This window comes from Enhydra lutris, unplaced genomic scaffold, assembly GCF_002288905.1.
Source record: "Enhydra lutris kenyoni isolate GAN:26980312 unplaced genomic scaffold, ASM228890v2 scaffoldscaffold68, whole genome shotgun sequence".
NCBI lineage: Eukaryota > Metazoa > Chordata > Mammalia > Carnivora > Mustelidae > Enhydra > Enhydra lutris.
In genome coordinates this window covers 8,628,793-8,641,570 of record NW_019154152.1, presented here as the reverse complement: position 1 = coordinate 8,641,570, position 12,778 = coordinate 8,628,793, and the positions used below count along the sequence as shown (strand labels likewise).

Sequence of the window (12,778 nt, the reverse complement as noted above, 5' to 3'; positions counted from 1 at the left end):
ATGACTGCAAGCTGCCTTCAGCAGAAACCATCAGAAAACTTTGAAAGAGAAAAAGGTTTATTACTTAGGAGTCCTGAAATCATATGGCAAATGGGACCACACAGAGAAGTGAAGACAGGGGAGTGTGTGGGGGCCTGGGGTTCTGCTTTTATTGAGCTTGAGGGTGGGGCCTAGGATATCTCAGGATCACTCTTTATAAGTGAATTTAAAACATAAGAATGGGAATTTAAAGCACAGCAAGAAAAAGAAACCAAATGGTCAATTATCAGAATCACCAGAGATCTGTAAAACAAAGGAAGTGTGGGGGTTATCTAGTTAGCTGTGTGGCTGGTAATGTGTTTATCTAAGAGCATCTTGGAAGCAGGTGCCTGTCTGAAATGGATGCCTTGGCAATCAAAACTTAAATCAGGCACTTGTATTACAAAGACCAACTGTCAGGAATCATACTACCTCCTCCCACTAAACCATTCTGAATTCTTAGGACATGACAATACGTTCCTCCTGGTAAGCAAAGCTACATTATATGTATTGACCTAAAATATATTTTGGTATAAGGAAGAATCTCCAGAGTTTAAATCAGACACTTAAGGAAAAAAGGGAAGGCAGGTAGGCAGCAAGAGAAATTTGAATATGGACTCTCATGACCTAGGACTGTTCTTTATGTATTTCCCATTACTCCCTGACATGGGATTGGTCCATTCTTGGTTTCCATCACTCCCAAAGCACATATTCCTATTCAGTTGTTTATATAGATGCATGGCCATTATGAACATCTAAATGGATTTTTTAATGCCAAAAGTGGGGAGTAAATATATCCAACAGCCCCTGCATCATTGTCTTACATCACTTTCTGACTTAAGCCTAGGTAAATAGAATAAAACATTTACATCCGTGGGGTGGAAAAAAGCAGTTAGTACCAACCTTAAATCCTTCTTCCTCTTTACCTCTATGTCTAAAATAGAAATTATCTTGTCACTGAACCCTATATTGTTCTAGTTAAATACCTTAGTTTTGGGAAGGAAAGACAAGGAGATAAAATATATCTGGTCCAATATTCCAGGAATTTGGTTGTCTGAACATCACAGTCTCTGGGCAAGTTCTTAACTTCTTGATAGGAAGACTGTTGACCTGAGCCTGATGGAAAATGTTATATACCCCAAAATATCCCGAGGGAACATTTCAAAGCATCAGAGATATAAGCTGGTGTTGAAATCAAGCTAACCTCCAGGGTCCTGAATGGTGATTGACAAATATCTAAATATGTATCTGTATATATATGTGAATTTATATGCATACTATATATATATATATATATATACACAATGGAATATTATGCCTCCATCAGAAAAGATGAATACCCAACTTTTGTATCAACATGGATGGGACTGGAGGAGATTATGCTGAGTGAAATAAGTCAGATAATAAATAAGCAGAGAGAATCAATTATCATATGGTTTCACTTACTTGTGGAGCATAAGGAATTACATGGAGGACATTAGGACAAGTAAAGAGAAAGTGAATTGGGGGAAATAGGAAGGGGAGATGAACCATAAGAGACTGTGGACTCTGAGAAACAAACTGAGGGTTTTGCAGGGGAGATGGGTGGGAGGTTGGGTGAGCCTGGTGGTGGGTATTATGGTGGGCACGTATTGCATGGAGCATTGGGTGTGGCGCATAAACAATGAATCATGGGACACTGAAAAAATAAAAGAAAATTTTTTAAAAAGTCTGAAAAAAATAAAAACAATAAAAAAAAACCCACAGCTGAGGAGTAAATTTGACCTTGAAAATTCAGTTGCAAAACCCATTTGTCATTTAATACTTAACAAGACAGGTCTGTTATATTAAGGGTTTCTTCCTGGTTTAGAAAACCTGGGTCCCTTAAACATTGCTTATGGGTATCTGGATGGATGCCCCCAAGGATTTGACTCTGCATAACTCTGAACCCTCAGATTATGGTCTACCCCTTTATTTGTAAGAGTTAATGCTACCCTAATGCAGGAAGTCAATGAAGAGGTCTTGCTCATACAAGAATATGGTCATTATCTTCTCCAGGTTGCCAACCTGGTAGCTAAGGTTAAATCTTAATGTGATTGTAAATCTTAATCTTAATGGGACATTGTGAATGAGTTGCAAGAGAAAGATAGTGTGTATTAACAGGAAACAGGGCATTGGAATTTAAGGGTGATTGATCAAGGAGACCAGAATATAAGTCAGAAGAACATAGAGGATAAACAAGAATTCATTGACTTGGGGGGCTTTCTGTAGGCACTATTAAGAATTCTGGTATCTAAAACAAACTCACACACAAAGTGCATTTTGAAACCTAGAGAATGTGGAAATGCCTGAGTTGCCCTGGCAGCAGGTGGAGAAAACAATGACAAGGTAAAGGAGGTGGACATGCTGTAGTTGATCTACTATGTAAAGCCAGATATAATCAGGGAACTGTGTTCTATGGGCAAGCCTAGAAGGCACAACATTTACCAAGGAACATCCTGGTGAGAGGGACACCAGCATCACTAAAATGTTGAGATATGTATTGATCTAATTTTTCCTAATTTGTTATGTAGCTGTAAGAAGCCTAAACTTTTCATGACTTTCTTTTTTAGATTGTCACCATTAATAGTCACCATTTTCCTCCCTTAAACCTAAACTTTTTTTTCATTAATTTCTTTTCAGCGTAACAGAATTCATTGTTTATGCACCACACCCTGTGCCCCATGGCAAACCTAAGCTTTTAAACCAAGGGCCATGCCTCCATATTTCTTAGCATAGCTTGGTGACTAGAAGGTTGTCCTTAAACAGTAATCAAATGAAGAGATGAAATAATACATGAATAAAAGAAGAAATTAGAAAATGAATCAGTGTGTGAATCAAAGAAATTCTCTGCTGAAGAGCTTTTGATCTATTTTTCCCCAGGGCAGTGGGAAAAAAGGAAATATAAATCTGTGATAAATATTAATTCCTAGTTTTAATTAAAAACAACAGGTGTTCACTTTCATTCTCTACCCTCCTGCACATACATGTTAACACACAAAAACACACGTGAGATTTTTCACTTATTCATATATCCATATTTGGGCACTAAGAATGGAAATTTCTTGCTTTTTTTTCCTACTCTAAGTTGAGGTTATCGGAATCCCTACACCAACCCCTGTGGAGAGTTTCCAGTACTCTGGAATATTCTCTTGAGGCACATGACACAATTTTTCCTTTAAAGGCTCAGTGTAATAATATGGATATCAGGGAAGTTTTGGAGGTTGGCTCTGCACATGCACATTTATTCTTGGATTGAGATTTTCCTTGAATGAGATCCTAAATACTTGACCAGACTGCATTCAGCTTACTCTTTTGCTATCCAGGAAGTAAGGTACTAAAGATATATAAAGATGTACAAAAGAGGGAACAGTGGCAGGATTTCCTTTATCTTTCTCTTTTTGGTAGGCAGTAAGATAGAGTGGAGAGAAGCTTTGCACATGTATCAATTACTTATTATTTTTTCCAGAAATAAAGCTTTGATTTCATTCACACAACTTGAAGGCAGAAGTATTGTGTGGGATTGGGTGTTCTCCTTAAATGTGTGTTTCCAAATATGGCATTAAAATTCAGTATAACGTTATTATGATTATGATCATCTGTATTATTTCTCTGTCTAACTGGGAATCCTTATTTAGTAGTGGAGGAAGTTGGAAATGAATCACTCCCATGACAAGAAAAATGAGAGAATAGTTAGAAAATTGTTTTCCACCATTAGATCAATGACCAGATTCCTCTTGCTTCTTTCCTGTCCTCCTCTGGTGGTCCTCCAGATCATCGTGTAATTGTCCTTGATTATTTTCCATAGATACTGAGCTGTGACTTTATTTCCTTGACTTTGGGTAGCAAAAACAACATGGAGAAAACAATACTCATATGAAAAGAAAAATATGGATGTAAAGAATTGAAGATGGTCTAATGCAAAAACACGTTTTCTTATCTATAACAGTGAAGAATGAGGATAGAGAGAAGGTAATATCAAAATTGTATTTTATTAGCTTCATGCTTGTCATGTGTTAATATTACTATTCCAGTAACCTTGTCTACATGCGAGCATAATATAAATCAAACTTCTTTGTAAAAGAAATTGAATTCTGGGACGCCTGGGTGGCTCAGTTGGTTAAGCAGCTGCCTTCAGCTCAGGTCATGATCCCAGCGTCCTGGGATCAAGTCCCACATCGGGCTCCTTGCTTGGTGGGGAGCCTGCTTCTCCCTCTGCCTCTGCCTGCCATTCTGTCTGCCTGTGCTCGCTCTCTCTCCCTCTCTCTCTGACAAATAAATAAAAAAAAAAAAAGAAATTGAATTCTGATGCATCAAAATTATTTTAAGCCTGTTTTGAAAAAGAAAGCTGCTTAAGTTTGTGATTCACATGTAGATCTTTAACTTAGATCTTGGAGAGTTTTGCAAATACATTGACGACGAGGCCTAAATTATTGTGTAAGCATAAAGCCAGTTTTAGCGACTACAGCTATGCAGATAAAAAGGAAATTGAGGAGTATAAAGAGAAATGTTTATCTAGTGTCTTTTAAAAAAAAAAATCCTTCAAAAAAGTGCATTTGTAATCCCAGAAAAATATTTTCAGTTTTTTAATTCAGCGGTACTTAGTTTTTCTTAATTTCTTTCCCTGCTTCTTATACATGGATATAGTGTTAAATGCAATAGAGCTAAGGAAACCTACTTGGATAAAAAAAAAAATATATTATCTTTTTCTCCAAACCAAGTAGTTCTTTCCACGCAGAAATCAAGACAGAGAACTAATACTGTCCACTCTGGTTATGAAACTCTAACTCCCAATCTGTGATATTGTATTGTACACCTGCTATTTACAGTACAAATGTATAAACCAGTGACTGAACACCACAGTTCAGAGAGACTGCTCAATACATGAAAGAGAAAGGAAAAGAATAGTGATCCTTATTGACTAGCTTATGTTAAATTATAATAACTTATTAAAAATCATTATACAAATTTTTTATTGTAACTGTAATTGTGTATGCATATATATTGTTTAAAATTTATATTTCTCTTGATATATATGTAATAAAACTCAGAAAATATAATGTTAACTATAAATATAAATTGTGAATTCAACAAGTCTAAAGATAAAAGCTTTTTGGCAATTCTGGCCTTCAAAAAGAAACCTATTTTTATATTGCAAAGGTCATGTCTTATACTTTTATACAAAAGAAAATTAACATGCTACTTGAAATCCCAAAGCTAAAAATTTTAAATTTCAAATAAACACTTTATCTTAAATAAATAGAAAATTGCAAGTCAATTTAACAAGCTGCCATATGGTTTAAATGTGAATTTGAGAAGTCCATTTCAATCCTCATTAATACAAACTTTCCCTTTGTATTAGTAAGGTGAGAAAGTGAATTTAATTGTTTCTATGGCTTGGAGTATAAAGAAAGCTTATGAAACCTGGAAATGAAACAATCTGATGCAAAATGGTTTACTTACACACTATCATGATTTTTATTTCCCCATAGTGATTTTGACCTAAGTGTTTTACTGTGAGTTCTCTTTTTCTGATATTAATATATTCTCCCCAATTCTTTGGTATCCTGATTACCTAAAATAATGTGCGTGTGTGTGTGTGTGTGCACATGCACACCTGTGTGTATGTACAGTTTTTAAACATTTGTGTATGTTTTTCATTCTGATATACTCTTTTGTACTGCATATATAATTTAAAAATAATTTGAATTATGTTTAAATTAATGGATATTTTATATAATTTATATTTACTGAAAAAACAATATATTTGTTTCACCTTTGTCATCTAATTTTTTCTTTCCATTTTCATTGTATTTTCTTTGTTTATCTTTCCTAATAGTCTTAGAGATGTCCTGTATTTTTCCTGTAGTAGTTTCTTTTATGTGTTCCGAGTAATAATATATAGGTTACAATTTACTAATTTATAAAATTCATGTATAAAATATTATTTATTTGTTTGTCCATTTATCCATGCTATTTATTTAAAACATTACTATCTTTTATGTACCAGATGGTTTTCTAGACACTGGAGACATAACTATAAATATAAACTGCCCTTAATATCAATAGTTTCAATGAAATTGGAGAATTTCCACATTTAAATAGATTTTTATAGTATTGTGAAATAGATAAAATGAAAGAATAATTCTCCAAACAAAACAATTCTTTACCTCTAAACATGACTATTTGTAACTACATTATTTTAAGATTATTTAGAGGATATGTCACTATTATCATATCTAAGGGATATTTGGGTCTTCCCTTAGGTTTCCCTTGAAGAAGGAATAATGAGCTCTATTTGAGGGAGGGCCTCAGAGAGGAGGAATAAAAGGACAGAGGACTTTTTATTCCAGAACCAAGAATATCAGTCAGATGTGAGTAGGAAACAGCAAATAATGACAGGAGAGAACACTGTCTCTTCCATTCCCATCCATCAGAATCCTATTCATGCTTCAGGTCTAAGAGCCTTTGGTCTTTTCTCTTAGAAGGTTCTCCTGAGACTAGGCTGGACTCATAGGTATTTCTATGACACCCAATATAACTCTACCATTACAATGACATGAGAAGAGGTCCTTGAAGGGCATGCTTATGTCCATGTTCAATCCGTGTTTCCTTGCTATTCCAAATCAAGTTACCTTTTGACAAACCTGATTGTCTTTTCTTGGTATCATATGTGATGCAGAATTTCCATGTGACTATTTTCCCTATTTGATGATGATGATGTTAAGAGAGTCATTTTTTTTAATGGAGGAGAGAACTAATATTTCCTTTGAAGGAACACAGAAGAAAATTTACTTAGTGGAAAATTCAATTGCTTTTCATGATGTTAACTTTTATAAATGCCCAAGTTGCTGTCAGTCTGAAAAGAACATACAAATATAGGTATGGAGTACTTAAAATGTGGTAGTATGTTTTACCATGCTATCTCCTTCATTTTCTCAGCAATATGTTTTCTTTTGTTCTTAATGCATTCTAATAGACAATTTTCACAATTGCATCTTGAGAAATTCTCAAACCTGAAACTTATATGCCTCATGACTGTATATAAAAAAAGAATATTCACAGCACTTCAAAAGACCTCTCTACATATGCTTCCTTCCAGTTTCCACTCTCTCCCATCTAGGGAGAACACTCTCCTGTTGCTAACAGCGCAGATTAGTTTGATCCATTTTAGTATTTTGTATAAATGGTATCAAATATGACATACTATTTGGTGTCTGGTTTTTAAATTAAACAATGTGAGATTTATCCATATTGTGCATGCAGTTATAGATTGTATTCTCATTGTTATCCAGAATTTCATTGTGGGATGAAGCCAGATTTTACTTACCAATTCTAATATTAATGGACATTTAAGTATTTTATGGGTTTTGAAAACTAATATATTACAAGCATGTTGCAATAAGCATTCTTGTTAATATGTTCTGATAAAAATAGGTGCATGTTTTTGTTAGGAATGGAACTCATGGCCATATACATATTCATCATTACAAGATAAGCCCGAAATAATTCAACTCTATAATCGTACCAGCAGTTGTTCCACATTTTTGCCAATACTTGGTATTTCTAGTCTTTTTCATTTGAGTTATTTAGTTTGATATACACTGCTATGTCATGAGAGATGCAATTTCCATTTATTTTCCTAATGACTAGAAAAGTTGGTGCCTCCTTACATGTTTATTGGTATTTTTTTGTAGTTCTTTGGTGACATGTATAAGTAATCAGTCCCTTCCCACCCTTTTATTGTTATTGTGGGAGTATTTCATATATTTGATATGAAATTTTTGTTGACTATATGCTTTGCAAATATTCTCTCTTCATCTGTGGCTTGTCTTTTCACTTTTAGCAGTGTCTTTCAAATAAAACTTAACTGTAATCCTTTTTTTAATGAGTAGCAATTTTTGTGTTCTGTTTTCAAATCTTTGCCTACTCCAAATACCAAAGAAGATGTGTGTTTTGTATTGCATATTTAGCTCTAATATTTTTCTAAGACTGTTTTTGTGTATTACATGATTTAGGGAACAAGGTGTGTTTCTTTTCTCTCCCCACATACATCTATTGAGTCAGGAATATTTATTGAAAGTGTCTTTTTTTTTTTTAAGTGAGCTCTATCTTGATCTGTGGCTTGAACTCAAGTCCCTGAGATCAAGAGTCACAAACTCTGCAAACTAAGCTAGCCAGGACCCCTGGAAATGCCATTTTTGTTCATAATCTGTTTCTTTTGTCATAAATTAAATGGCTTCATGTGTATTTCAGTATTTGGTTTCTGAACTCTATCTCTTGTGATAGTATTTTTATCTGTATTAAAAAGGATAAGTAATCTATTTTTTTAAGGAAGTTACATAAATTGTCTACATGTGTACATTTAGGAATTACAAAGATGGGATTAAAATTCATATATTTCACCAACACACTACTTTTATTGTACTGAACATCTTAGAGACACTAAAAGAGCAAAGACACCTCAAGGAGATTAAGGAAATTACAAAAATTAACTCTGCGGTCAACGTGTTCTAATAACTTGAGGGAATTTCTAGCATATTAGTTGACAAATTTCTATGTAAAGTGATAGGCACTTTTTCTAATTTCTGGTCATTGTAGGATAACTGGGAAGGTGGTTAATGGAAACCAACTGGGTTGTTTGGGAAATGTGGCCAGAGTTCCTCTCCTTTCAGGAAGCAGAAATCTTCCATAAATTACTTGTTGTTGAAGTCCACTAACTAAATGAACACCTGCCATTGTAATCAGCTTCCATCTCTCATTAATTCCTATTTCATTTACCTGTTGAACTGACACTACAGTATCTCAAAGTTTTCCACATCCTTCTTCTGACCTCTCTTATGGGGATAGGCTGGGTAGTGGAGAGAGTATTCTCACGAGGGGCAAGATGAGGCTTCTGACTTTCTCACAGCTTAGTAAGTCTTCCAAGCACCACAGAGTTCACTCCTGCACCTCTGTATTCTTGTGAATCTTTGTTATTTACTCCATTATCAAGGAATTCCTTATTTGATAACTACAGGAGTCTTTATGAGCTAGCTCCTGGGCAAATGTCCAGTTTATTATTTGTTCCCCTCATACTGGCGCATTCTCACACACTTGATTGTTTCTATTTCTCTTTGTTTGCTTGCTTGTTTTGTTTTGATTCCTATACTTTAACATATTGACTTTTTTTCCTCTGGAATTCCTTTCACGTATGCATCTCCCTTATATCTTGTCTTCCTTCAAACTGGATAGCAAATACCTTCTCTTCATCATGGTCCTTTCTGACAATCACTAATGCCTCCTCCAAACACTCCCAAAGTGCACATCCATTTTACTAATGTAGTGCTTATTTCAGACCTTGCACATACTTCTATGACACTTTTTGTTATGTTTCTTGTGATTATTTGTATGCCCTTTGGTCTCTCTATTAAACTCTGAATTCTCTAAAGGATGAAACTGGGTCTGTTTCCCCACATCATCACATTGAAAGTGCTCAGTAGGGGCGCCTGGGTGGCTCAGTGGGTTAAGCCGCTGCCTTCGGCTCAGGTCATGATCTCAGAGTCCTGGGATCGAGCCCCGCATCGGGCTCTCTGCTCAGCAGGAAGCCTGCTTCCTCCTCTCTCTCTCTGCCTGCCTCTCTGCCTACTTGTGATCTCTCTGTCAAATAAATAAATAAAATCTTAAAAAAAAAAAAAAAAAAAAAAAAAAAAAAGTGCTCAGTAAATAATTATGAGAAAGGAAGAGATTAATGAAAGAATGAGATGCCATTTATCTACCCCCAACATTTAATTAATTAATTTGAAAATTAAGTTTAGTTGTTAGTACAGAATTTGGGATTAATGAATTTTTCTCTTGAAAAAAAAGAATTCAGTGTGTGGCTAGAAATATTTTAATTTTCATTTATATTAGCTCCCACTAGAACCCAAGTAAAACGAGTCCATTGCTAATGTTAGGGAAAAATGTAAACCAAGTAAGAAAGAACAAATGAGTATAATAAAAAGTGGGGATGTCAACATCTTATTAAATCATAAATATTACTGGAATAACTAGCATAACTGAGGAAAAATGTATTATTGCCTTTAATGATAATATGAAGTACTATTTGTTTCGCTTACTTGTTTTCTGTTTTGCCACAGATACCAGATAATATCAGAGGGCAATGTGTGAAGGAAAAACAGGAAGACTGGTAGAAAGAAGGAGAGAAATGATTTGTTACCATTGATAGATTCAGTATGTGAAGCAACATTAGCTGCTCTCTAGGTTAAATTGGAAGTTTATTCTGAATATAAATGTAAAGCATCCCTGTAAATGCATATAGATCAGATAAAGGACAAAAATGAGATGTCTTAAAAGAGAGGAGTGAATTAAACATTTTACTGAGTTGAGAGACTCCAAGCTCCATCAGGGAATAAATGATTTTACATTTACAAATGCCTCAACGAGTACCTTAGTAATATAAAATTATTATTGGCCATCAGTTAACAATAAGAATATAAAATAATCATATCTGTTGGGTCATTGGTGATGTAATCAAAGAAGTCTTTTTGAGACTACATCTAGGGAGACACATACAGTTATTAATAGGTAGGTAAGTAAGGTATTCTAACCAAAATCCCTAGGAGAAGTCATAACAGAGTTATACTTGATTATAAATCTATGAGGATCAGAATCTTAAAAATAGGATCAGTATCTGTGGTGAGAACTTGGATTGCTTAATAAGAATTTGTTAGACGACTAGATATTTTAATTAACAAACAACAATATACAAAATAAAAAAGCCCTAATCCCTGACTCTCAGAAAATTTGGTTGATCATTAAAATGCACTATGGAAATTTAAGACATAGGTGTGAGAGGAGGACAGTAGCCATAAAGTATATTTTTTCTTCTCTTTTTCTTACTCTAGAAAACACACATGAATTTTAGGCCTAATTGATCATGCTAATAATGTTGAATAAAACAAACTGGACCCCAGCCTCATTCATTCTTAGTGGAGTCCCGGGACTGGAAGATATACACATGTGGATTTCCTTCCCATTCTGCTCCATGTATGTGGTGACCATGGTAGGGAATTGTGGGCTGCTCTACCTAATCCGCTATGAGGATTCATTGCACAGACCCATGTATTACTTTCTAGCCATGCTTTCCCTAACTGATATTGCCATGTGCTCTAGTACAATTCCTAAAGCTCTCTGCATCTTCTGGTTTCATCTCAAGGAAATCAGCTTTGGTGAATGTCTGGTCCAGATGTTCTTCATCCACACCTTCACAGGGATGGATTCTGGGGTGCTCATGCTTATGGCCCTGGACCTCTATGTGGCTATCTGCTACCCACTGCGTTACTCTACTATCTTGATCAATCCCGTCATTGCAAAAGTCGGGCTTGCTACTTTCCTGAGAGCAGTGTTGCTCATCATTCCCTTCACTGTCCTCACCAAGAACCTGCCCTACTGCAGAGGGAATATAATCCCCCACACTTACTGTGACCACATGTCTGTAGCCAAATTATCCTGTGGCAATGTCAAGGTCAATGCCATCTATGGTCTGACGGTTGCACTCCTGATTGGGGCCTTTGACATCCTGTGCATCACAATCTCCTACACCATGATCCTCCAGGCAGTGCTCAGCCTCTCTTCAGCAGATGCTCGACAGAAGGCCTTCAGCACCTGTACTGCCCACATCTGTACAGTTGTTTTCTCCTATAGTCTAGCCTTTTTCTCCTTCTTTTCCCACCGCTTTGGGGGCCACACAATCCCTCCCTCTTGCCACATCATTGTGGCCAATATTTATCTGCTCTTGCCTCCCACTATGAACCCTATTGTGTATGGGGTGAAAACCAAGCAGATACGACACTGTGTCATAAGGATCCTTTCAGATTCTAAGGACATCAAACCCCAAGGTGTATGAAGAAGACATTAAAAAAAAAAAAAAGGACATTTCCATGATAGAGAGGAGATTATGCAAGAGGTGTAAAATATTTCAGGAAACAGTATTTTGGCATGAGTGATGCATTTCTAAATACATGTCTTGAGAATCTCAACAGGCCTGCCAACCAATATTTCTATGAATTTTTTTCCTTCTCAGTCCTGTGAGAAGGAATATATATATCTTTGAACAAACCCTAATTTTCCCACTTTCCCATGAGTGATGCATTTCTAAATACATGTCTTGAGAATCTCAACAGGCCTGCCAACCAATATTTCTATGAATTTTTTTCCTTCTCAGTCCTGTGAGAAGGAATATATATATCTTTGAACAAACCCTAATTAGCCCACTTTCCCTAAAAAAATAAAGTGAGAGTTTCCTGTTTCCAAATAGCTATTAAAATTCCTACATTGAGAGCCAGTTGTTTCTTTCCTCTGGAAAATATGTGCTATATACTTTTAATCACTACTAAAATATGTTTTTTCAATGACTTCTTCCTGAAAGAGAAGCTATAAATTATCTTATGCATGAAGTCTTTAATGTAATGACTTTTAAGTCTCTGTGTATCTGAGAGAATTTGGCTGAATAGGTGTCTCCTAACCATGATACACACATGTTTTCACTACTGACTAATCTGATATCCAGTCTATTTCAAGAAGACCTTTGAATGCATACAATCTGGGGGTTCAGGTAGGTAGATCTCTTAACCTAATGTAGCACACAGTATAATGTTTTATAAGCAGTATGAGAGGCGATCAAAATCAGCTTGTTTCCTCTTATCTGCAATTGTGAATCTAATAAATAAAATTAAATATCTCTTTCTAATATTTAAAATTA

The 12,778-nt window shown here is 35.3% G+C and overlaps 1 protein-coding gene across 1 annotated transcript; it reads left to right on the top strand.

Annotated features, from left to right (window-relative positions):
* On the top strand, positions 1-11,923 carry LOC111159286 (olfactory receptor 52N4-like). The gene is made up of 3 exons (XM_022521700.1): positions 1-55; positions 8,139-8,173; positions 10,979-11,923. Exons 1-3 carry the CDS (start codon positions 1-3, stop codon positions 11,921-11,923), a joined length of 1,035 nt encoding a protein of 344 aa, XP_022377408.1.
* Positions 11,924-12,778: the final 855 nt, after the last annotated feature.